Source organism: Salvelinus namaycush, chromosome 37 (assembly GCF_016432855.1).
Source record: "Salvelinus namaycush isolate Seneca chromosome 37, SaNama_1.0, whole genome shotgun sequence".
NCBI lineage: Eukaryota > Metazoa > Chordata > Actinopteri > Salmoniformes > Salmonidae > Salvelinus > Salvelinus namaycush.
Window position 1 is genome coordinate 26,184,355 of NC_052343.1, and position 24,478 is coordinate 26,208,832.

The 24,478-nt window shown below is 45.2% G+C and overlaps 2 protein-coding genes across 6 annotated transcripts in view; both read right to left on the reverse strand.

Annotated features, from left to right (window-relative positions):
- Window positions 1–599: 599 nt before the first annotated feature.
- On the reverse strand, window positions 600–12,014 carry LOC120030780. 5 transcript variants are annotated; one of them, XM_038976213.1, is made up of 11 exons: window positions 11,574–12,013; window positions 5,468–5,711; window positions 4,476–5,401; window positions 4,185–4,308; window positions 3,690–3,868; window positions 3,109–3,269; window positions 2,566–2,710; window positions 2,198–2,238; window positions 1,985–2,039; window positions 1,427–1,529; window positions 600–1,113 (listed from the first exon to the last, which is right to left on the reverse strand). In XM_038976213.1, exons 1-11 carry the CDS (start codon window positions 11,653–11,655, stop codon window positions 858–860), a joined length of 2,316 nt encoding a protein of 771 aa, XP_038832141.1. In that variant the 5' UTR covers window positions 11,656–12,013; the 3' UTR covers window positions 600–857. The 5 variants fall into 5 exon arrangements, with proteins under 5 accessions (XP_038832141.1, XP_038832142.1, XP_038832143.1 ...); XM_038976214.1 differs by having other exon boundaries at window positions 4,476–5,191; window positions 5,258–5,711; XM_038976215.1 differs by having other exon boundaries at window positions 4,476–5,179; window positions 5,324–5,711; window positions 11,574–12,012.
- A 1,739-nt stretch (window positions 12,015–13,753) lies between these two features.
- The window catches only part of LOC120030930 (phospholipid-transporting ATPase ID-like), a 55,497-nt gene continuing 44,772 nt past the window's right edge, over window positions 13,754–24,478 (reverse strand). Inside the window, exons 26-28 of the mRNA XM_038976435.1 lie at window positions 24,162–24,431; window positions 16,860–17,438; window positions 13,754–16,761 (exon numbers count right to left, since the gene is read on the reverse strand). Of these exons, the coding sequence (XP_038832363.1) occupies window positions 16,663–16,761; window positions 16,860–17,438; window positions 24,162–24,431 (948 nt within the window). The 3' untranslated portion in view covers window positions 13,754–16,662. The remainder of the gene's footprint in view (window positions 16,762–16,859; window positions 17,439–24,161; window positions 24,432–24,478) is intronic.

A 24,478-nucleotide genomic window follows, 5' to 3' on the forward strand; every position in this document is an offset into this window, starting at 1 on the left:
ACCAACTACATGTAGCTCTGCCCGGAGTACCCCTGAAGTACCCCGTCGTGTGCATTTAGGCAGTAGGCATGGTCATGAATCTTCTTAAGAACCCCCTGTGGATAGGTTATTACCCCTAGGGATCCTGGCACCCCTGGTTGAGCCCCTGTTTTTGTGTGTATTGTTAACAACAAGACTTTCCACTGAGTGGACAAAACATTAAGAACACCTTAATATTTAGTTGACCCCCCCCGGCACCTACTACCATACCCCGTTCAAAAGCACTTAAATCTTTTGTTTTGCCCATTCATACTCTGAATGACACACATACACAATCCATGACTCAATTTTCTCAAGGTGTAAGAATCCTTCTTTAACCTGTGTCCCCCCTTCATCTACACTGATTGAATCGGATGTTTTGTACACTCAGTGTACATTGTCAGTGACAGATCCCAGTAAAAATGGCATACATATGTATACCCAAACAAAAATATCCTAGTTGTGTACAAACCATTTATAGACGACTACCATCACCTACTGGTCACAAATACATTTCCTTCACTACAAATGTGATTATACACTCAGAACAGCATTTTCTAAATAAACTGTCTTTACACAAGTTTGTATTCAAAACTATTTATTTCATTCTGACAAAATGATTTACAAAAACAAAATACTTTTAAATAAACACACAAATTAATATTTACATCATTACTCTACTGGCTCATTTTCCCCAATGAGAACAAAATACTGCACACATCCAAACAGTGAAATAACAGTAAAATAACAGGGCTTCTCCAGCCTGGACTAGGGGAACAGGGGGCTAGCAGTAAGGGCCTGGGATAGAGGGTAAGGGGTTTGTTTTAAGAGCAGGCATATCATTTGCTCTGGACCAGAAAATAGCTTGTGTTGTTAAAGCGAATAACTTCCCCCTTCTCTTCTTCTTCCTCCTCTTCATCCTCCTCCTTCCTCTCTTCTTCCTGTGGGACAGGTTCCCCGTAGACTGGGTGGTCAAAGTTCACGAGGGCATGTCCTTCCTGGGTAGGCAGGGCTGTGACTGGGGGGGAGGGGCAAGCAGGAGAGGAGGAGACGGGACTCAACCTCCACAGTTTAGACATGAACCTCTCCCTGTGCCTGAGAGAGAGAGAGGGCGGGTGGAGGGTGGGGAGAGAGAGGGTGTAGGAAAGAAAGAAGGAGAAAGGAGGGAGGAAAGGCAGTGTGAGCAGAGAAAGGGAGCAAGACAGAGGGGAAGGTATTTAGATAAATGGTGTTGTGCTTGTTGTTTCTGTAGATGACAAAATTAACAGCTAGTTAATTAACTGATGGTTAATCATGATAACCATAGATATGTACAGGACAGGGTTTAACATAGATTGTTCAGACTGAATACAGTTGTTATCGTAGTGAGGATCAGAGTGGAGGTGAAGAACAGAGGGGAGTGGTTTACCTGTAGAGGTAGGCGGACAACAGAGTGATTGACAGCAGCACACAGGAAGCAACCACCCACAGGACATGAGGCCACACCTCCACATCACCCCGAGACTCAGAGACTGGGAGGGAGAGAGGGAGGGAGGGAGAGGGGAAAACAGAGGGGTTGCGAGGCAGAGGGGAAGGAGAGAGAGGGGGAGGTAGGGAGGGAGAGAGTGGGAGGGAGGGAGAGTGGGAGAGGGATCGAGGGGGAGGGAGGGAGGGAGAGAAGGAGAGGGGGAGGGGAGGGGGAGAGAGAGTGCGGGTGAATGATATTAATAAACTGTTACACTATTATACCGACGTGTGTGTGTACAGTATTTGTGTGAAACTTAAAGAATGGGGTGAGATGAGTTGGCCCAGGTTCTGTGTTTCCTGAAGCACGTTCAGTTGATGAGGTTATGACATTAGCTTCCTGTTATGGCCTTCTGTAAGGTAGGGGGATTTCTGACATTGAAATATCCCACTTAACTCTCTCTAACACAAACACACTGTAGCTTCAACCAATCGACATACAGTAGCTCTCTGTCCCACGAACCTGATGTCTCTTCTGTCATACCAGAGCCAGAATCTGTGTAGTCTGTGTAGTCCTGCTGGAGAGACAGAATGAGACAATGTGAGAAAGAAAGACAACTAGGACCACTGTGTGTGTGTGTGTGTGTGTGTGTGTGTGTGTGTGTGTGTGTGTGTGTGTGTGTGTGTGTGTGTGTGTGTGTGTGTGTGTGTGTGTGTGTGTGTGTGTGTTTCTTACCATAACAGGAGAAAGATCGCTGAACGCAGTTGGCACAGGGGCTGTAATAAAGGACATTCACCATGAACCACACAACTGTTCACACGTACACAGCTAACTGGCTAATACTTCCACTAGTGTAGAGGAGTGTGTGTGTGTCTGGCTGGGTACATGAACAGGATCCGTTGAAGGGTAAGGGAGTTGACAGGTACTCTGTAAAGCTCTGTAGAAGGTATCTGTTAAGACTAGAGACCAGAGCAGAAAGGAAGGAACAGGGAGGGGTTGTCATGGCTACCTTTGTCTATGGGCTGGATGGTTCTAGTTAGCCTGTTCCAGGATGATAGTATGGAAGAGTTGAATTAAGCACGTACAGATCTGGTGTGTGTTACCTGTCCAGGTGTTGGCGAAGACAGCCGTGCTCCATTCACTCCAGTGGCCATCAAACTCTTCCTTAGCTCTGAGTTGGATCAGGTACTGTACTCCTGACAACGCATCTGCTATAGTGTAGAACCGGGCTGTGGTGGTCCCTTTTATCTACATGCACACCAACACACACACACCAACACTTTTGTTTTACTATCCTTATTCACATTTAAAATCGTATTTTCCCTAACGCCTAAACCTAACCTTAACCTTAACCGCAAACCCCCTAACCCTAATTATAACCCTAACCATAAATCTAACCCCTCAGCCTAAAATAGCCGTTTTCCTTGTGGAGACTGGTGAAATGTCCCCACTTGAATTGTCCTTGTTTTACTAACCTTGTGAGGACTTCTGGTCACCACAATGATAGTAAAACCAAAAACACACACAGATGACAAAATAGAAAAAGTCATGTCTGTTTGAGCCAGAACAGAGCAGGCTAAATGAACATGGGTCATTACACAAACACACAGATGCACACACCAACACACGCATGCGACGCCACACACCTGTGTTCCGTGTGGCATGGTGTGGTATCTGAGCTCATAGAGCAGCTCGTGGTAGCGGTCTCTCTCTTTCCAGGAGTGAGGAACAGCCCAGCTCACCCTCAGTCTCCTCTCCTGCCCCTCCACACCCCTCACCACTACTGAGCTGGGGGGGTCTGGCTTAACTACACACAGGAAGGGAGGGAGGGGGAGAAGGTGAGAGAGGGAGGGAGAGAGTGGGAGAGGAGGAGGAGAATGTTAGCAAGGTGTCTTATTGAGTGGTCTGTTAAACATGCACACAAACCTATACTCACATCACACACACACACACACATGCCTGCACGTACGCACACACATCACACACACACACACACATACAAACGGACACACACACACCTGCACGCACATCACACACACACACACGCACACATACAAACAGACACACACGCACATGCCTGCACGCACACACACACATCACACACACACACACACACACGCACATGCCTGCACGCACGCACTCATATCACACATACACACACACAGACACACACGCACACACACACACATACACATGCCTTACGCACACAGATATCACACACACTCACTAATGTCCAGAGGTGTGAAGTCTAGGAGAGGGCTGGTGGTGTTGCCAGCAGTGTTAGTGACACACAGGTAGGCCAGGTGTGGCTCTCTACTCTCCTTCTCTTGATGACCTATAGCACACCAACACCGAGACAGCAGGGCGGAGTAGGAACAGTTGACACGAGAGAATGACCCTGATAGACTGAGAGAGAGAGAGAGATAGTTAGTATTCCACCCACACTGTTCTGTCGGCATCATCTGTATGATAAAGTAAGTAATTTAAGACAAATTAATGAGGAAGAGGAGAAAGAAGAGGGTGATGAGAAAGTGGAGGAAGAAGAGGGTGATGAGGAAGTGGAGGAAGAGGGTGATGTGGAAGAGGAGAAAGAAGAGTGTGATGGGGAAGAGAAGAAAGAAGGTGATGAGAAAGAGGAGAAGAAGAGGGTGATGAGGAAGTGGAGGAAGAAGAGGGTGATGAGGAAGAGGAGGAAGAAGGAAAAGAAGATGTGTGCTCTCACCCTTTCCGTAGGAGGAGGTAGCACTGAGGGACAGGAGTCACCGGTTGACTGGCTGTCCAATCACAGCGGATCTTACTGCTGGGTGACCTCTTATAGCAGGACAGCTTAGGCCTCTCTGGAGGAACTGAAAGACATTCCAGGGGAAAATCCATCATGTTTGTCCATTGTTCTTATGTGACCATGAATGTCTGCTGCTGATTCACACTTCACAGAACACATACAGTATGGTTGTCAGCTTCAATGACCAGAGGTGATGAGGTTAGACAGAGAGATGCCATCAGTATAACTCACCTGCCACGCTCACCCTCAGAGAGGAGACCAGTTTGCCCCCGCGGTGGCAGCTGTAGTTCCCAGAGTCACCCACCGCCAGGGAGGGCAGGGTCAGAGTGGCGCCTCTCCTCCCTAACACCACTACTCCTCCTATCAGCGGCCTCCCGTTCAGTCTCCACTGAGACCTCCCTCTCAGCCCCCTCACCATCCCCCCCCCCTCCTCCTCTTCCTCATAGTCATCCTCACTGTCCATCGCATCAGTCCACCGATCAGAGGGCAGCTCAGTGTCAGCCCCTCCCACTCCGCTGTCTCTGGTTGGTTGGAGCGATGTCCCAGTAAGAGGAAATAGTTTCTGTGTATCTGTATGTCCTGGTTGATTGACAGTGTAAAGACTCCACCCTGTATCCCTCTGCTCTCCTCCTCCTCCTTTGTGCTCCTCCTCTGTTACATCTTCCACATTCTTTCCATTCCCTTTGTTAACTTCTCTCACAGTAAGAGGGGTGTGGTCTCCTGCACGAGTGTTCCTGATGACGGTTTTCTCCGTACTGTCTGTCCCGGTATCATCTGTCCAGCTTATGACAGGAGTGTCTGTTACGGTAAGGACAATAGTGTCCTTTCCAGTAGAAAATGTGTCTATTCCATTATCACTGCCGTCTTTTATAACACTGACTGTAGTTCCATTATCACTGCCGTCTTTTATAGCACTGACTGTAGTTCCGTTAGATGTGGTGTCTGTTGTGGTGCTGACAGTGGTTCCGTTAGATGTGGTGTCTGTTGTGGTGCTGACAATGGTTCCGTTAGATGTGGTGCTGACAGTGGTTCCGTTAGATGTGGTGTCTGTTGTGGTGCTGACAGTGGTTCCGTTAGATGTGGTGTCTGTTGTGGTGCTGACAGTGGTTCCGTTAGATGTGGTGTCTGTTGTGGTGCTGACAGTGGTTCCGTTAGATGTGGTGCTGACAGTGGTTCCGTTAGATGTGGTGTCTGTTGTGGTGCTGACAGTGGTTCCGTTAGATGTGGTGTCTGTTGTGGTGCTGACAGTGGTTCCGTTAGATGTGGTGTCTGTTGTGGTGCTGACAGTGGTTCCGTTAGATGTGGTGTCTGTTGTGGTGCTGACAGTGGTGGGTGGTACTCCGGTAATGACACTGGTGTGTTCGGCCCTGTTAACCATCACCTCCAGCCCGTTCACCTCCACCTGACCACTACAGGCCAAGACCAAAACGCTGCCTGGGGACAACACCAGCACCCTGGGAGGGGGGTCTGGAGGGAGAGAGAAAGACATAATGAGTCAATACTGTACAGAGACACAGACATGGAAACACATGCAGGCACGCATGCACCCTTATACACACACACACACACAAACACGCACACACGTTGAGGGGTATAGGTTGTGGTTGACTGGGAAGTACAGATAAACTGAGAGAACACATTGCATAACTGATCACCAACCCCTCTCTCACTTCCTCTTTCAACACATCCCTTCTTCCCACCTCTTTCTCTATTTCTCTTTCCCTTTCTCGAAGTCTATCTTTCTTCCATCTCCTCTCAGTATTTATCTTCTCTTCTTTAACAAACTCTCTTTCTCTCTCACCCTGTCTGTTATTCTGTTTCTCTCTCCTCCCCTATCCCTCTCTCCCACCATTAAAGCTCCGTCACAGAGCTACAAAACATTTGTCTAAATGTTTACTGATTAACATTCTTTACTAAAAATAAACAAATAGTATAACAATCTCTCTGTCACTTTTTCCACATTTTGTTATGTTACAGCCTTATTCTAAAATGGATTAAAACATTAAAATCCTCATCAATCTACACACAATATCCCATAATGACAGCAAATTTTCTAATTTATAAAAATGTTTTTATTTTATTTTAAATATTACATTTACATACAGTTGAAGTCGGAAGTTTACATACACCTTAGACAAATACATTTATCACAATTAATGATATTTAATCCTCGTAAAAAGTCCCTGTTTTAGGTCAGTTGGGATCATCACTTTATTTTAAGAATGTGAAATGTCAGAATAATAGTAGAGAGAATGATTTATTTCAGCATTGATTTCTTTCATCACATTCCCAGTGGGTCAGAATTTTACATACACTCAATTAGTATTTGTTGGCATCGCCTTTAAATTGTTTCACTTGGGTCAAGCATTTCGGGTAGCCTTCCACAAGCTTCCCACAATAAGTTGGGTGAATTTTGGCCCATTCCTCCTGACAGAGCTGCTGTAACTGAATCAGGTTTGTAGGCGTCCTTGCTCGAACACGCTTTTTCAGTTCTGACCACAAAATTTCTATGGGATTGAGGTCAGGGCTTTGTGATGGCCCCTCCAATACCTTGACTTTGTTGTCCTTAAGCCATTTTGCCACAACTTTGGAAGTATGCTTGGGGTCATTGTCCATTTGGAAGACCCATTTGCGACCAAGCTTTAACTTCCTGACTGATGTCTGGAGATGTTGCTTCAATATATCCACATAATTTTCCTGCCTCATGATGCCATCTATTTTGTGAAGTGCACCAGTCTCTCCTGCAGCAAATACCCCCACAACATGATGCAGCCACCCCCGTGCTTCACGGTTGGGATGTGTTCTTCGCTTGCAAGCCTCCCACTTTTTCCTCCAAACATAATGATGGTCATTATGGCCAAACAGTTCTATTTTTGTTTCATTAGACCAGAGGACATTTCTCCAAAAAGTATGATCTTTGTCCCCATGTGCAGTTGCAAACCGTAGTCTGGCTTTTTTATGGCGGTTTTGGAGCAGTGGCTTCTTCCTTGCTGAGCAGCCTTTCAGGTTGTGTCGGTATAGGACTCGTTTTACTGTGGATATAGATACTTCTGTACCTGTTTCCGCCAGCATCTTCACAAGGTCCATTGCTGTTGTTCTGGGATTGATTTGCACTTTTAGCACCAAAGTACGTTCCTCTCAAGAAGACAGAAAATGTCTCCTTCCTGAGCGGTATGACGTCTGCGTGGTCCCATGGTGTTTATACTTGTGTACTATTGTTTGTACAGATGAATGTGGTACCTTCAGGTGTTTGGAAATTGCTCCTAAGGATGAACCAGACTTGTGAAGGTCTACAATGTTTTTTCTGAGGTCTTGGCTGATTTCATTTGATTTTCCCATGATGTCAAGCAAAGAGGCACTGAGTTTGAAGGTAGGCCTTGAAATACATCCACAGGTACACCTCCAATTGACTCAAATGATGTCAATTAGCCTATCACAAGCTTCTAAAGCCATGACATAATTTTCTGGAATTTTCCAATCTGTTTAAAGGCACAATCAACTTAGTGTATGTAAACTTCTGACCCACTGGAGTTGTGATACAGTGAATTATATGTGAAATAATCTGTCTGTAAACAATTGTTGGAAAAATTACTTGTGTCGTGCACAAAGTAGATGTCCGAAACTGACTTACCAAAACTATAGTTTGTTAACAAGAAATTTGTGGAGTGGTTGAAAAACAAGTTTTAATAACTCCAACCTAAGTATATGTAAACTTCTGACTTCAACTGTAAGTATTCAGACCATTTACTCAGTACTTTGTGGAAGCACCTTTGGCTGTGATTACAGCCGAGAGTCTTCTTGGGTATGACGCTTCAAGCTTGGTACACATGTATTTGGGGAGTTTCTCCCATTCTTCTCTGCAGATCCTCTCAAGCTCTGTCAGGTTGGATGGGTATTGTTGCTGCACAGCTATTCTCAAGTCTCTCCAGAGATGTTGGATCGGGTCCAGGCTCTGGATGGGCCTTTCAAAGACATTCAGAGACTCGTCCCGAAGCGCCTCCTGCGTTCTCTTGGCTGTGTGCTTAGGGTCGTTGTCCTGTAGGAAGATGAACCTTCACCCAGTCGGAGATCCTGAGCGCTCTGGAGCCGGTTTTCATCAAGGATCTCTCTGTACTTTGCTCCGTTCATCTTTCCCTCGATCTTGACTAGTCTTTCCATCCCTGCCACTGAAAAACATCCCCACAGCATGATGCTGCCACCACCATGCTTTACTGTAGGGATGGTGGCAGGTTTCCTCCAGACGTGACGCTTGGCATTCAGGCCAAAGAGTTCAATCTTGGTTTCATCAGACCAGAGAATCTTGTTTCTCATGGTCTGAGAGTCCTTTAGGTGCCTTTTGACAAACCCCAAGCGGGCTATCATGTGCCTTTTACTGAGGAGTGGATTCCATTTGGACCACTCTACCATAAAGACATGATTGCTGGAGTGCTGCAGAGATGGTTGTCCTTCTGGAAGGTTCTCCCATCTCCACAGAGGAACTCTGGAGCTCTGTCAGAGTGACCATCGGGTTCTTGGTCACCTCCCTGACGAAGGCACTTCTCCCAGAATTGTTCAGTTTGGCCGGGCAACCAGCTCTAGGAAGAGTCTTGGTGGTTCCAAACTTCTTCCATTAAAGAATGATGAAGGCCACTGTGTTCTTGAAGACCATTAATGATGCAGATTTATTTTTGTACCTTTCCCCAGATCTGTGCATCGACACAGTCTTGTCTCGGAGCTCTACGGACAATTCCTTCGACCTCATGGCTTGGTTTTTGCTCTGACATGCACTGTCAGCTGTGGGACCTTATATAGACAGGTGTGTGCCTTTCCAAATCATAACCAATCAATGGAATCTACCACAGGTGTACTCCAATGAAGTTGTAGAAACATCTCAAGAACGATCAATGGAAACAGAATGCACCTGAGCTCAATTCCGAGTCTCATAACAAAGGGTATGAATACATATGTAAATAAGACATTTCTGTTTTTTATATTTAATCAATTTGCTAAAATGTCTAAAAACGTGTTTTCCATTTGTCATTATGGAGTGTTGTGTATAGATTGATAAGGACATTAAAAAATATATATATTTTACAATAAGGCTGTAACTTAACAAAACATGGGAAAAGGGGAGGGGTCTGAATACCTTCCGAATGCACCGTACGTTTGTAAGAGAAAGCTTTTCAATTGGCATCTCTCCCCCTGTTTTCAGTCACAGGTGGGGACAGTGCAGGAGGTGGGCTCATGAGTTGTGCTCCAGTTTGACTGAGGATAGCTTTATTTGTGACCTATGTACAAATTAGAATTGTGCACAGCAGAGCATAATAGAGTTGCCACATCAATGTTACAATGAGTTAATTAGTTAAGATATTAAATGTTATATTCCAATGTAATTTAATGTTATTAGTTATATTCCATTCCAATATTATATTCCAATGAATATATTTGTTTTATGAATTAAAAACAACTATTGAAAACCGTTTGCTCCTGAATGTCATTGTAAAGACTGCTGGGATTTAAAATCTTGCATTATTTAAATCATATTTAGTGTAGTTGTACATAATGGATGGTCTGGATAAGGAACCACACAGAAAGAACAAAGAAAATGAATGTGCAGGTGAGTTAAATAGAGAACTTTACATCACATCTCCTCATAGTGCGGATATTAATGGTGATATGCGCAGCACGATCCCCGCCCCCATATTTTATTTAAATCATTAACATAAGACAACTAAACTTAGCTTTTGAGTATTACTTTGTCACGTTCTGACCCTAGTTATTGTGTTAATTGTTTGTTTTAGTGGGTCAGGACGTGAGTTGGGTGGGCATTCTATGTTTTGTGTCTGGTTTGTCTATTTCTGTGTTTGACCTGATATGGTTCTCAATCAGAGGCAGCTGTCAATCGTTGTCCCTGATTGAGAACCATATTAGGGTAACCTGTTTGGTGTTGGGTTTTTGTGGGTGATTGTATTTCGTGTCAGTGTTCGTGCCACACGGGACTGTTTTCGGTTTGGTCACGTTTGTTGTTTTTGTATCTTGAAGTGTTCAGTTTACTTTCATTAAAATATGAACACTTTCCACTCTGCGTCTTGGTCCGATCCCTACACCTCCTCTTCAGACGAAGAGGAGGAAATCTGCCGTAACATACTTACCAAATCATTTCTATATAAAACTGATTAAATGGATTTTAACACACTTGTGTGAAACCCTATGTCATAATCTTCTACCGGGGTAACTGGCGTCCCCGGGGGCCAGTAGTCTAGTACTTTTTAAGAAACGTCCCAATTTCTAAAAACAACATTAAATTAAATAACAAACAAGTGTAAACTGTAGCCATTTATAGTTTATTCCCCTAAACATGACCTTCATCCACATACCATTTATTTTCTCTCAGAACATAGCTTTTTTTGTGTCAGCAATTAGACATTGTTCTTAGGGGGGGGCCTAGTTACCCCCTAGTACCCTATCTCTGTAAAATGTCAACAGAGCACTGAGCTTACCAAAAGCTTTTTTTTCCAAAGCCTTTTACATGTAATTCAGCTCATGTCATGTTAATTTAGCTTTTTGAGACTAGCAGAAACATCTTTGCAGATGACCACCACAACATGTAAAATCCTCAATAGTCCATATGAGAAAGCAACACCGCTCTGTCAACAAAGTTCTATATTTAGGTTACGAAATCCAACTTTTTGGATATAATGCTAATGATACACTATATATACAAAAGTATGTGGGCACCCCTTCAAATTAGTGGATTCGGCTATTTCAGCCACACCTGTTTCTGACAGGTGTATAAAATCGAGCACACAGCCATGCAATCTCCATAGACAAACATTGACAGTAGAATAGCCTTACTGAAGAGCTCAGTGACTTTCAAGTGGCACTGTCATAGGATTCCCCCTTTCCAAAAAGTTAGTTCATCAAATTTCTGCCCTGATAGAGCTTCCCTGGACAACTGTAAGTGCTGTTATTGTGAAGTGGAAACCCCATTTCCATCTGTTTATCCAGAAATCAAAGCCTTTACTTATGCCAAAATTTTAAGATGGAACATTTAAGAAAAATGCATCCATGCCTTTATTTCCCCCAAAATATAAACTCGTAGTTTTCATTTGACATGCTCCAAATATCTAATTTGATAACTTCATGGGGACTTTTCGATGAAAATTCCCCTTCTTAAAATGTATTTTATAACATAAGGAAAGTGACATTTCATCACCATAGCGTGTTCCCCCGCTCAGGGCAGAGTGGGTGGACACCCTAAACATAACTGAAAATAAAATTTGCCTATAGGCATGAAACACAATCTATTAAATATTTGATTGATATAATCCAGTAATAAAATAAACCTACCTCTCCGTGGACAGGTCCCGTCCAGAAAGCAGTGGACTGTCAGCGCAGACAGGAGAACCCTCAGCCTGATCCACGATGGCATCTTTACGCGTCTTTAATACGAGTCATCTCTCTGTGTCGGTAAATCCAATCACACCGTATCAGTAGACGAGGTTATAAAGCTGCTCCCTTTCAGACATCAATCAACACTCATTTGAAACGCAGAAAAAAACGTTATACAAGTCGGCCCTGTTCCCGTACAAGCTCTCCAGACTACCTCTCCGCTGGCCTGGGTCTGGGCTGCCTTTATGAGCAGCTGTTGATTTACATAACTCAAATAGATCAGACCACCTTATGTGTTTTAATAAAATAACAGAAGCGAAGACATCACCAGGGGCATATTCATCACGCCGAATCTTTTGCAGAAACGTTGCAAACGACGAAACGGGAAGGGACCTACATGAATTTGTCCTAATAGCCTAAGACCACCCCCTCACACACACACACACACGCACGCACGCACGCACGCACACACACACACACACACACACACACACACACACACGCTGTATATGAACTCACATATACACACACCCACACCCACCCACCCACCCAACGGGCTCTTTTCAATCCGTATCTGGGAAGTTCAGTTTTACAGCGTGATTGAAATGTCAAGGTAATGCTCCCGCTTTAGCGGAGACTGTATTCACGATAAACGCTGCATGTCGGCTCAATCGGAAATTACCATTATTGTTTTGTTTATTATTATTGTTGTTTATTGTTTATCCCGCACTTGTTTATCCAGCAATATGTAACGACACAGAGAGAATATATCCCTAAATCTCAGTTTCTTCTGGTCAGACAACATGAACTCTCAGAAATCGGACATTGTGAAAGTACAGATAGTGTCGTGTCCATGTGTCAAACTCCTTTCCAGATAAAACTGTCCATGTTTGAAGGGCGAAAGGCCAGAAGCACTTTTGCGGGGCCAGCGCGCTGGGGAGAGTATGTGACAAAACAAACACTAGGTTTACGTAGTACACTGCTTTTTCAGGAGATTGAGCAAACATTTAGTGGTAATCTTGGCATGTCCTAATGCCATGGTCAGTAATAATAATCTGCTTCTCTGAAGGCCACGTTCACCTTGTTGTGCTCTTTTGGTTATGGAGATAAGGCCCGGGTTGGTTAAGAACATTGAGACAAACGTCTGTAAAAAAGTGCTATAAATAGGTTAGATTGATTGTTTCCCTTATTATAAACATTATTCCCCGTACAGTCACCCTACAAATGAAATCATACTTTGATGTCAACTGTAAATAATTATATTTCAGTTGACACTTCCTCTTTGGATTGACAAAGACTTGAGTAACTTTCTTAACTTGAACGTTCTCACTGAAACCCAACATCAACCTGCTGTATCTATCTATAACACCAGTGCTTGAAGTGGACTGAAATAGGTGACCGTACTAATTTTGGGTGCCCCTACTGTTAATCATTATGTGTCACTGGCAGAACGCCATAATATTTTAAAGCAAAACTCTGTAAGAGGTGCCAAAACTCAAAACAGTAACGTTAATACATTTGAGGTGCGATACTCAGTACTAGTGCGTTCTGGCCCAATTCAAGCACGTTATAACACGTTGCAACACAATCTCACTCAACTCGTGCAAATATGTACAAAAAATATTTAAGCAGATTTTGTGTGTTTTTGTGAATTTTTGTGTCTTAATTCGTGTGAAAAGACACATTTTTGTGCATCTTCATTCATAGGAAAATACATTTTTGGGGGGCAAACCTAGGAAGAATCTTTTGAAAGTTATTCGAGCATTTTTTTGATGTATTTTCACACAAATTAAGCCACATAAAAACGCACACAATCTGCTGAAACACTTTTTGTACATATTTGCACAAATTGAGTGTGATATTGTGTTGCACTGACTTACAGATGGTTTGATCCCTCTACAGCAGGGAGAGACAGGTCCAGCAGAGACTGCTTGTGCTGCTTTCACCCTATAATCTTTCTAACCAGAGGCTGTATGCTGTAGAACAGTGGTATTCAAACTTGTTCAGGTGGGACCCCATTTTGTCCGGACACAATTTCTGGGGGAGCCATTTTTCTTCACATACAATAATCAGTACTCTTAATTTTTTGTTTCTAAAAATATATTGTTTTTTTGCTGCAATCCAAATGCAGTTCACTCGCGACCCAGACTTTGAATACCACTGCTGCAGAGTACAACAGCTGTCTCATCTGGTTTCACCCTATATCTTTCTAACCAGAAGCTGTATGCTGTAGAGTACAACAGCTGTCTCATCTGGTTTCACCCTATATCTTTCTAACCAGAAGCTGTATGCTGCAGAGTACAACAGCTGTCTCATCTGGTTTCACCCTATATCTTTCTAACCAGAAGCTGTATGCTGTAGAGTACAACAGCTGCCTCATCTGGTTTCACCCTATATCTTTCTAACCAGAAGCTGTATGCTGTAGAGTACAACAGCTGTCTCATCTGGTTTCACCCTATATCTTTCTAACCAGAAGCTGTATGCTGCAGAGTACAACAGCTGTCTCATCTGGTTTCACCCTATATCTTTCTAACCAGAAGCTGTATGCTGTAGAGTACAACAGCTGCCTCATCTGGTTTCACCCTATATCTTTCTAACCAGAAGCTGTATGCTGTAGAGTACAACAGCTGCCTCATCTGGTTTCACCCTATATCTTTCTAACCAGAAGCTGTATGCTGTAGAGTACAACAGCTGTCTCACCTAGTTTCACCCTATATCTTTCTAACCAGAAGCTGTATGCTGTAGAGTACAACAGTGAAAGCATCATTCCAGTGGCCCTGGAGGACTGGGTTTGTTTGCCCCTGCTGTATAGAAGGAGTACGTTACATGATGACATGCCTAGTAGAGGGATGAATTGGGTTGATCATCATTACTGTGGATTTATTAAGGCTTAATAATAATATCCCTGATCCCTCCCTCCCAAGCCTCCATTCATTAACACATTCTCCTGTTCCTAGACCAGCTCAGTCTCTAGGTAACTACAGGTTACTGTCTGACTGCATAAGCACATATTAGCATACTTTTCCCACACACTCAGTCCGCCCCAAAGCAACATGGACGCCATAGAGCAACATGGAGGTCCAGGTTTTTGTTAGAAGTCCATCTCCTCTCTCTTAAGCCCAGTACGGGTATGGCTCAGAGTCTGAGATATAACTGTAGTTCTGTCTGTGGGCCCAGCAGCAGGTCACCAATATGGTGCAGTGGAGGAGAATGAGGAAGAACATGATGAAGAGGAGTCTTGCTGTGTCCTGTAAGGTTAAAATGGCGTTCTCACTGAGAACTATGGTGAACACAGAAACTCTGCCCATGAACTTATAATGACATATACTACAACATTCCAGCAAGGACAGCATCCTGCATTCTTCAGTCATTGGTTGGCTGACTGAACCCCTCAGTGTCCTGCCAAGTTATTGGCTAAAACAACAGACGGACTATGTATGTGAAAATGTCAGTCAGACAGACAGTCAGGCAGACAGATAGAGAATGTACAGTAGTATGTACCCATAAGAGTGTAGGATCGTGCAGCCTGTCTGGTTTGACTAAGCCTTTGGGCATGGTGACACAGCAATATGTAATCATGAATACAAACACCAGGACCACTGATAAGGTTCCAGAGACATTCCTCATACAGACTGTACAGGTTAGAGGGACAGCTCTACACTGCTGCATTGGTTTACACTGTGTCATACATTATTAGAGAAGGTAGACAGCATTACTTGGCCTATTAAAGACATGTTTATGATTGGTTAACAGCTGGATACAGACAGGTGTATTGGAGTACTATGTCTAACAACAGCTGATCATAAAAACCACTCATTCTGCTATTTCATCTCAATTCACCACCTTTCTGACGATCAAATGAATCTCTCTTCTGTCATAAAGACTCAATTCACCACCTTTCTGACGATCAAATGAAACTCTCTTCTGTCATAAAGACTCAATTCACCACCTTTCTGACGATCAAATGAATCTCTCTTCTGTCATAAAGACTCAATTCACCACCTTTCTGACGATCAAATGAACCTCTCTTCTGTCATAAAGACTCAATTCACCACCTTTCTGACGATCAAATGAACCTCTCTTCTGTCATAAAGACTCAATTCACCACCTTTCTGACGATCAAATGAACCTCTCTTCTGTCATAAAGACTCAATTCACCACCTTTCTGACGATCAAATTAATCTCTCTTCTGTCATAAAGACTCAATTCCCCACCTTTCTGACGATCAAATGAATCTCTCTTCTGTCATAAAGACTCAATTCACCACCTTTCTGACGATCAAATTATCCTCTCTTCTGTCATAAAGACTCAATTCACCACCTTTCTGACGATCAAATTAATCTCTCTTCTGTAATAAAGACTCAATTCACCACCTTTCTGACGATCAAATGAACCTCTCTTCTGTCATAAAGACTCAATTCACCACCTTTCTGACGATCAAATGAACCTCTCTTCTGTCATAAAGACTCAATTCACCACCTTTCTGACGATCAAATGAATCTCTCTTCTGTCATAAAGACTCAATTCAATACTTTGTTTTGAACCAATCTGATACGATGTTATGACATATGATCCATTGTATAAATAGTATAGTCATGTCTGACCCACAGCGGTGTTGTTGGAGCGGGGTTTCTCTCCGGATCCCTGTGGTACCAAGCTCTTCAGCAGATGGTTACATCATTTGCATGAAAAAGTGCTTCTTTCAGCCTGCCTCATTGGTTGAAGAAGACAGAGAAGTGGGTTGTGGGTAGTCTGAGCATGTCTATCACAACTACCACACACTATCTTTCAGACGGATACATATATGTACCAACCCTATTGCAACGACAGTGTCATACAAATGCCCGTGTGTGTTGATGGGTGTGTATGCCTTCCGCCTACAATGGCTGCCACTTTGGATCTCTTCCTAACCCAGGGTGAGTGCCATTCCAACATTCCAACTTCAGTATTACAAACTTCCAAATGTAGTATTTCTTCACGTATTCCAAGAGAATCCAGTGGGATATGACAGCCTGTCCTTCTTCTTTCTATCATCTGCCTGTCCGTCTCACACGGTGTGGTTGGTTTCCTTGGGAACAAGGGGAGGTCCCGGGCTGCTGGTTCCGCTGGTGCGAGAGGCGCCTCCCCTCCAACCAAATAGAGCATCCTGCAGGACAGGTGGAACAGACGGTTACTGTTGTTTGTGTGAGGTTGTGTGTGAGGTTGTGTGTGAGAAACAGATTAAAGAAGATGACAGTATCTCACCTGTACAGCGCCCAGACTAAGGTTCCAGCCACCAACCGAGTCTCCCCCAGGACTCCTCACCGAGGTGGGGGTGAGAGCGTCAGCAGAGGGGACCTGGGCTGGAGCTAACGCTGGAGGTGTGTTTGTGGGAGGGCCAGAAGCCACCTGTGGGAGTATGACAGGCAGCGTGTGTGTTCCCTCCTCCAGGGGAGTATCCTGCGACCCTCCCAGGAGAGAGGATGAATTGGACAGGGGGGGAGCCGATCCCGACACATAGCTAGGTGCCGGGCTGCTCTCTCCTGAGGCGCTCTGCGGGGGATGTGTGTTTGAGTGCTTCTTTCTGCGCAGGGTGTCTATCCAGCTGGAGCTGTGTCTGGAGGCAAAGTTGGCCAGGGCCAGGGAGGACAGTCTCATGTTCTTCCCAGAGGTGATGAGCTCCCCAAAGCCCTCCTGGTGGGCAAAGGCATATCCTGACCTCCTGGACCCGCCCCTTGCCCCCAGACGACCGTCAGGCACGCCCCCGACCCCGCCCCTGACTCCTCCCATGCATCGACCCGCTGGCTTCCTCGTCTTCTGATGCACCAGCTGGGTGTAACGCACCTGGAGGGGGGAGAGGGGGGAGGGCGAGGGAGGAGGGAGAGCAGGGGAGGTAGAGGGGGAGGGAAGAGGGGGGAAAGGGAGAGGTCGAGGGAGAGGGTAGAGAGTACACAGAGGAGTGTTATTTCTTAGTATAAAGGGATATGTAGGGTTTAATACTGGTGACCGGTATCCTGGGACTTCCTGAACAAGCTCCTTCCCGTTTCGGGAGAAAAATATTGACGGGTCCTGTAGACCAATAATTTAAAAATGTTATGCAGCACTAATGCAAAAATAGTAAATATGCACGATAGCTGCATGCATGAACGGAACATATCGACTCCCTGGTTTCACAACCTACACTAGACCAGTCATCACAACGCTAGCAGTCAACCATATTTAGCCTATAGGCCTGCTCAACATAGTCCTCAATAGAATACATCACTTACATGCATGACTTCCATAAACTGCATTGCTGACTATCATGTGTAGGCTACACGCGACCTGTTGACACAGTTACTGAAGGCCATCTCCATCTCACATTCACAAAGCTCCAGCCATACTCACTGTTAACAAAATGGTAGGTACATTGTGTCCACAAACGCCCTCGAGGAAATAGACATTTGCAACATTGTTCCATGATGTTACAATAACAAAAAGGAGTAGACAGGCTGGACTAGTCAGACTGGCAGGGATTTGATCAACCGCTGTGCTGTCCTACACTACTAGGCCTATTTCCTTGTCTGTTTGTTTAGTGGAACATCTGATATGTTCCCTGTGACAAAGTGACCACAATGAGCAGGTTATGATAAACCACAACCTTCTGAATCCCCCTGATAGCCAGGTCCAGGTCATAAACCACAACCTTCTGAATCCCCTGATAGCCAGGTCCAGGTCATAAACCACAACCTTCTGAATCCCCCTGATAGCCAGGTCCAGGTCATAAACCACTACCTTCTGAATCCCCCTGATAGCCAGGTCCAGGTCATAAACCAATCCCCCTGATAGCCAGGTCCAGGTCATAAACCACAACCTTCTGAATCCCCCTGATAGCCAGGTCCAGGTCATAAACCACTACCTTCTGAATCCCTCTGATAGCCAGGTCCAGGTCATAAACCACAACCTTCTGAATCCCTCTGATAGCCAGGTCCAGGTCATAAACCACTACCTTCTGAATCCCTCTGATAGCCAGGTCCAGGTCATAAACCACAACCTTCTGAATCCCTCTGATAGCCAGGGCCAGGTCATAAACCACAACCTTCTGAATTCCCCTGATAGCCAGGTCCAGGTCATAAACCACTACCTTCTGAATCCCTCTGATAGCCCGGTCCAGGTCATAAGCCACAACCTTCTGAATCCCCCTGATAGCCAGGTCCAGGTTATAAACCACAACCTTCTGAATCCCTCTGATAGCCAGGTCCAGGTTATAAACGACAACCTTCTGAATCCCCCTGATAGCCCGGTCCAGGTCATAAACCACAACCTTCTGAATCCCCCTGATAGCCAGGTCCAGGTTATAAACCACAACCTTCTGAATCCCCCTGATAGCCCGGTCCAGGTCATAAACCACAACCTTCTGAATCCCCCTGATAGCCCGGTCCAGGTCATAAACCACAACCTTCTGAATCCCCCTGATGGCCAGGTCCAGGTCAAAAACCACAACCGTCTGAATTCCCCTGATAGCCAGGTCCAGGTCATAAACCACAACCTTCTGAATCCCCCTGAGAGCCAGGTCCAGGTCATAAACCACAACCTTCTGAATCCCCCTGATAGCCAGGTCCAGGTCATAAACCACAACCTTCTGAATCCCCCTGATAGCCAGGTCCAGGTCATAAACCACAACCTTCTGAATCCCCCTGAGAGCCAGGTCCAGGTCATAAACGACAACCTTCTGAATCCCCCTGATAGCCCGGTCCAGGTCATAAACCACAACCTTCTGAATCCCCCTGATAGCCCGGTCCAGGTCATAAGCCACAACCTTCTGAATCCCCCTGATAGCCAGGTCCAGGTTATAAACCACAACCTTCTGAATCCCCCTGATAGCCAGGTCCAGGTCATAAACGACAACCTTCTGAATCCCCCTGATAGCCCGGTCCAGGTCATAAGCCACAACCTTCTGAATCCCCCTGATAGCCAGGTCCAGGTTATAAACCACAACCTTCTGAATCCCCCTGATAGCCAGGTCCAGGTCATAAACCACAACCTTCTGAATCCCCCTGATAGCCAGGTCCAGGTCATAAACCAATCCCCCTGATAGCCAGGTCCAGGTCATAAGCCACAACCTTCTGAATCCCCCTGATAGCCAGGTCCAGGTTATAAACCACAACCTTCTGAATCCCCCTGATAGCCAGGTCCAGGTTATAAACCACAACCTTCTGAATCCCCCTGATAGCCAGGTCCAGGTCATAAACCAATCCCCCTGATAGCCAGGTCCAGGTTATAAACCACAACCTTCTGAATCCCCCTGATAGCCAGGTCCAGGTTATAAACAACAACCTTCTGAATCCCCCTGATAGCCCGGTCCAGGTTATAAACGACAACCTTCTGAATCCCCCTGATAGCCAGGTCCAGGTCATAAACCACAACCTTCTGAATCCCCCTGATAGCCAGGTCCAGGTCATAAACCAATCCCCCTGATAGCCAGGTCCAGGTTATAAACCACAACCTTCTGAATCCCCCTGATAGCCAGGTCCAGGTCATAAACCACAACCTTCTGAATCCCCCTGATAGCCAGGTCCAGGTCATAAACCAATCCCCCTGATAGCCAGGTCCAGGTCATAAACCACAACCTTCTGAATCCCCCTGATAGCCAGGTCCAGGTCATAAACCACTACCTTCTGAATCCCTCTGATAGCCAGGTCCAGGTCATAAACGACAACCTTCTGAATCCCCCTGATAGCCAGGTCCAGGTTATAAACCACAACCTTCTGAATCCCCCTGATAGCCAGGTCCAGGTCATAAACCACAACCTTCTGAATCCCCCTGATAGCCAGGTCCAGGTCATAAACCAATCCCCCTGATAGCCAGGTCCAGGTTATAAACCACAACCTTCTGAATCCCCCTGATAGCCAGGTCCAGGTTATAAACGACAACCTTCTGAATCCCCTGATAGCCAGGTCCAGGTCATAAACCACAACCTTCTGAATCCCCCTGATAGCCAGGTCCAGGTCATAAACCACAACCTTCTGAATCCCCCTGATAGCCAGGTCCAGGTCATAAACGACAACCTTCTGAATCCCCCTGATAGCCAGGTCCAGGTCATAAACCACTACCTTCTGAATCCCCCTGATAGCCAGGTCCAGGTCATAAACCACAACCTTCTGAATCCCCCTGATAGCCCGGTCCAGGTCATAAGCCACAACCTTCTGAATCCCCCTGATAGCCAGGTCCAGGTTATAAACCACAACCTTCTGAATCCCCCTGATAGCCAGGTCCAGGTCATAAACCACAACCTTCTGAATCCCCCTGATAGCCAGGTCCAGGGGGAGTGAAAAGAGCCAACAAGCTGGCTGGCATCTTTCAGTCAAAGTTATGGGTAAGCTAAAACAAATAACATTTTCACTAGCCTGTAGGCTAATAACCGAATCATATTTTACGCCTACATTTAGGCTACATCAACACATTTTGTGGTGACTTTGACGGAACTTTGAGTTGAGTAAATTGTGACAAATACAACAAGAAACCATTAGTTTCCTGTCTGTATTTCTCCATTTACAGTGGTATAATCAAAGATTTTTTATAACTAAACCAAAATAGACCACATCCTGTCTTTTCAATTGAAACAAATGAGTCATAGTGGGCAGAACAAGCAAAATGGTGGGCAGAGCCAAGCACAAGCTAGCGAGATCCTATTAGCTCGTTCTAGCATACATCTGCATATTTCCATTAGGAAACGCCTACTCTGTGGAGTGAGCGTGTGCAATAACTCAATTAGCCTTTGCATTCCTTCTAAACAATGCCCTTTTTTACAACTTTGGCAAAGGTTCAAATCTACAAAATGTAGTCCACTCTGTTCATAACAGATTTTAGTTTTGGGGACAGAAAACTGTATTGAGGTCAAAAGTTTCCCCGATGAGAAAATGTGCAGAATGTTGGCCAAAATCCATCTCCTTCCATCTTCTCCCACTGTCAACCACTGTGGGAGAAGAACGCCAATCGGATGCTTCACATTTACAGATCCTGTGAAATATCTGTCTCATTGTTCTATCTGTGGTATAATTATGTCAGATTTATTTCAGGACGGTTGCAATATTCGCAGGAAGGATGTGTAGAACGTGTAGAATGTTTTCGGACAATATTAAACCCTAGTGATAATGACGTATTTTAAGGTGATAGGGACAGCTGTTCTAGAGGGCATTAAGGTATATTCATGTCTGTAGGATAGACACAGACTCGATCTGAGTCAATATTTACAGAGAAGAGATGTGACGGGATACAGAGAGCGGTGGCGTACGCACAAACAGTTAATCATTGGTAGAGTTAGGGGACATTGGAGTGATTTCAGTCACAGCAATGAAGAGACAAACAGACAGAATCACAATAGTATAGAGAGAAGACAGGTGGCATGGCTGACAGACTGAAAGTTAGACCGAAATTCAGACCGAAGGTCACACTGAAGGTCACACTGAAAATCAGATTGAAGGTCAGACAAAATGTCACAATGAAAGTCAGATAAAAGGTCAGACTGAAGAACATACTGAAGGTCAGACTGAAGGAAATACTGAAAGTCAGACTGAAGAACATACTGAAGGTCAGACTGAAAGTCACACTGAAAGTAAGATTGAAAGTCGGATTGAAGGTCAGACAGAAGATCATATTGAAGGTCACATTGAAGGTCATACCAAAGGTCAAACTGAAAATCAGATTGAAGGTCAAACTGAAGATCAGTTTTGAAGGCCAGACTGAAGGCCAGACTGAAGGTCAGACTGAAGGCCAGACTGAAGGTCAGACTGAAGGCCAGACTGAAGGCCAGACTGAAGGTCAGACTGAAGGCCAGACTGAAGGCCAGACTGAAGGCCAGACTGAAGTTGATGAGCACTGAAAGACTTTGAGACAGGAACAGAGGATCATAAAGAAGTGGTCATGAACCAGCATCCTTTCTTCATCTCTTCCACTGATTTCACATGACTGAATTACTATTTTATTTTACCTTTATTTTACCAGGCAGGTCAACTAAGAACAAATACTTATTTACAATGACAGCCTGGCAATTGGTGAATGCTATCTGGAGTTTAACTCCTGTTTTCACCTATCCAATGTGTTAGTGAGTAGGATCAGTGATTAGGATCAGTGATCAGGATCAGTGAGTAGGATCAGTGATTAGGATGTGTTGGATCAAGGAGGAATGTACAGTGTGTGTGAAGTGTGTGAGTGTGACCAGAAGCATATTGTTCTCACCGTGTCAGAGAGCTGTGAGTGTGGCCAGAAGCATATTGTTCTCACCGTGTCAGAGAGCTGTGAGTGTGACCAGAAGCATATTGTTCTCACCGTGTCAGAGAGCTGTGAGTGTGGCCAGAAGCATATTGTTCTCACCGTGTCAGAGAGCTGTGAGTGTGACCAGAAGCATATTGTTCTCACCGTGTCAGAGAGCTGTGAGTGTGGCCAGAAGCATATTGTTCTCACCGTGTCAGAGAGCTGTGAGTGTGACCAGAAGCATATTGTTCTCACCGTGTCAGAGAGCTGTGAGTGTGACCAGAAGCATATTGTTCTCACCGTGTCAGAGAGCTGTGAGTGTGACCAGAAGCATATTGTTCTCACCGTGTCAGAGAGCTGTGAGTGTGACCAGAAGCATATTGTTCTCACCGTGTCAGAGAGCTGTGAGTGTGGCCAGAAGCATATTGTTCTCACCGTGTCAGAGAGCTGTGAGTGTGGCCAGAAGCATATTGTTCTCACCGTGTCAGAGAGCTGTGAGTGTGGCCAGAAGCATATTGTTCTCACCGTGTCAGAGAGCTGTGAGTGTGACCAGAAGCATATTGTTCTCACCGTGTCAGAGAGCTGTGAGTGTGGCCAGAAGCATATTGTTCTCACCGTGTCAGAGAGCTGTGAGTGTGGCCAGAAGCATATTGTTCTCACCGTGTCAGAGAGCTGTGAGTGTGGCCAGAAGCATATTGTTCTCACCGTGTCAGAGAGCTGTGAGTGTGGCCAGAAGCATATTGTTCTCACCGTGTCAGAGAGCTGTGAGTGTGGCCAGAAGCATATTGTTCTCACCGTGTCAGAGAGCTGTGAGTGTGGCCAGAAGCATATTGTTCTCACCGTGTCAGAGAGCTGTGAGTGTGGCCAGAAGCATATTGTTCTCACCGTGTCAGAGAGCTGTGAGTGTGGCCAGAAGCATATTGTTCTCACCGTGTCAGAGAGCTGTGAGTGTGGCCAGAAGCATATTGTTCTCACCGTGTCAGAGAGCTGTGAGTGTGGCCAGAAGCATATTGTTCTCACCGTGTCAGAGAGCTGTGAGTGTGGCCAGAAGCATATTGTTCTCACCGTGTCAGAGAGCTGTGAGTGTGACCAGAAGCATATTGTTCTCACCGTGTCAGAGAGCTGTGAGTGTGACCAGAAGCATATTGTTCTCACCGTGTCAGAGAGCTGTGAGTGTGACCAGAAGCATATTGTTCTCACCGTGTCAGAGAGCTGTGAGTGTGGCCAGAAGCATATTGTTCTCACCGTGTCAGAGAGCTGTGAGTGTGACCAGAAGCATATTGTTCTCACCGTGTCAGAGAGCTGTGAGTGTGACCAGAAGCATATTGTTCTCACCGTGTCAGAGAGCTGTGGTTTCAGGTCCAGTTTGAGGAATCGGAATGCCAGAACTGGAACGATGCAGATCACTGTGGCCAAGACGATGGTCAGCCACACCAGCGGCTGGACCAGTGTGCTCTGGGCACTGCCTACGAAGTGGAACTGGTTGGGAAAGATGCTGAACAGAGTCTGGCTGTGCATAGCCAACATGATGGTGAAGAAGGTGCCCACAGAGCCCCACACAAAGAAATGGTTGATGGCTGTCCAGTAGCCTGTGTCCAGAGCAATCTACACACACACACACACACACACACACACACACACACACACACACA

What these genes read in the sequence shown, in the direction of transcription:
- LOC120030780 (XM_038976210.1), bottom strand. Translation starts at nt 11,655, where the DNA reads ATGCCATCGTGGATCAGGCTGAGGGTTCTCCTGTCTGCGCTGACAGTC. An exon ending in CTTCGCCAACACCTGGACAG is followed by an intron (nt 2,239 to 2,565) that starts GTAACACACACC and finishes CCTTTATTACAG; the next exon opens with CCCCTGTGCCAACTGCGTTC. An exon ending in TATGACAGAAGAGACATCAG is followed by an intron (nt 1,530 to 1,984) that starts GTTCGTGGGACA and finishes TCTCCCTCCCAG; the next exon opens with TCTCTGAGTCTCGGGGTGAT.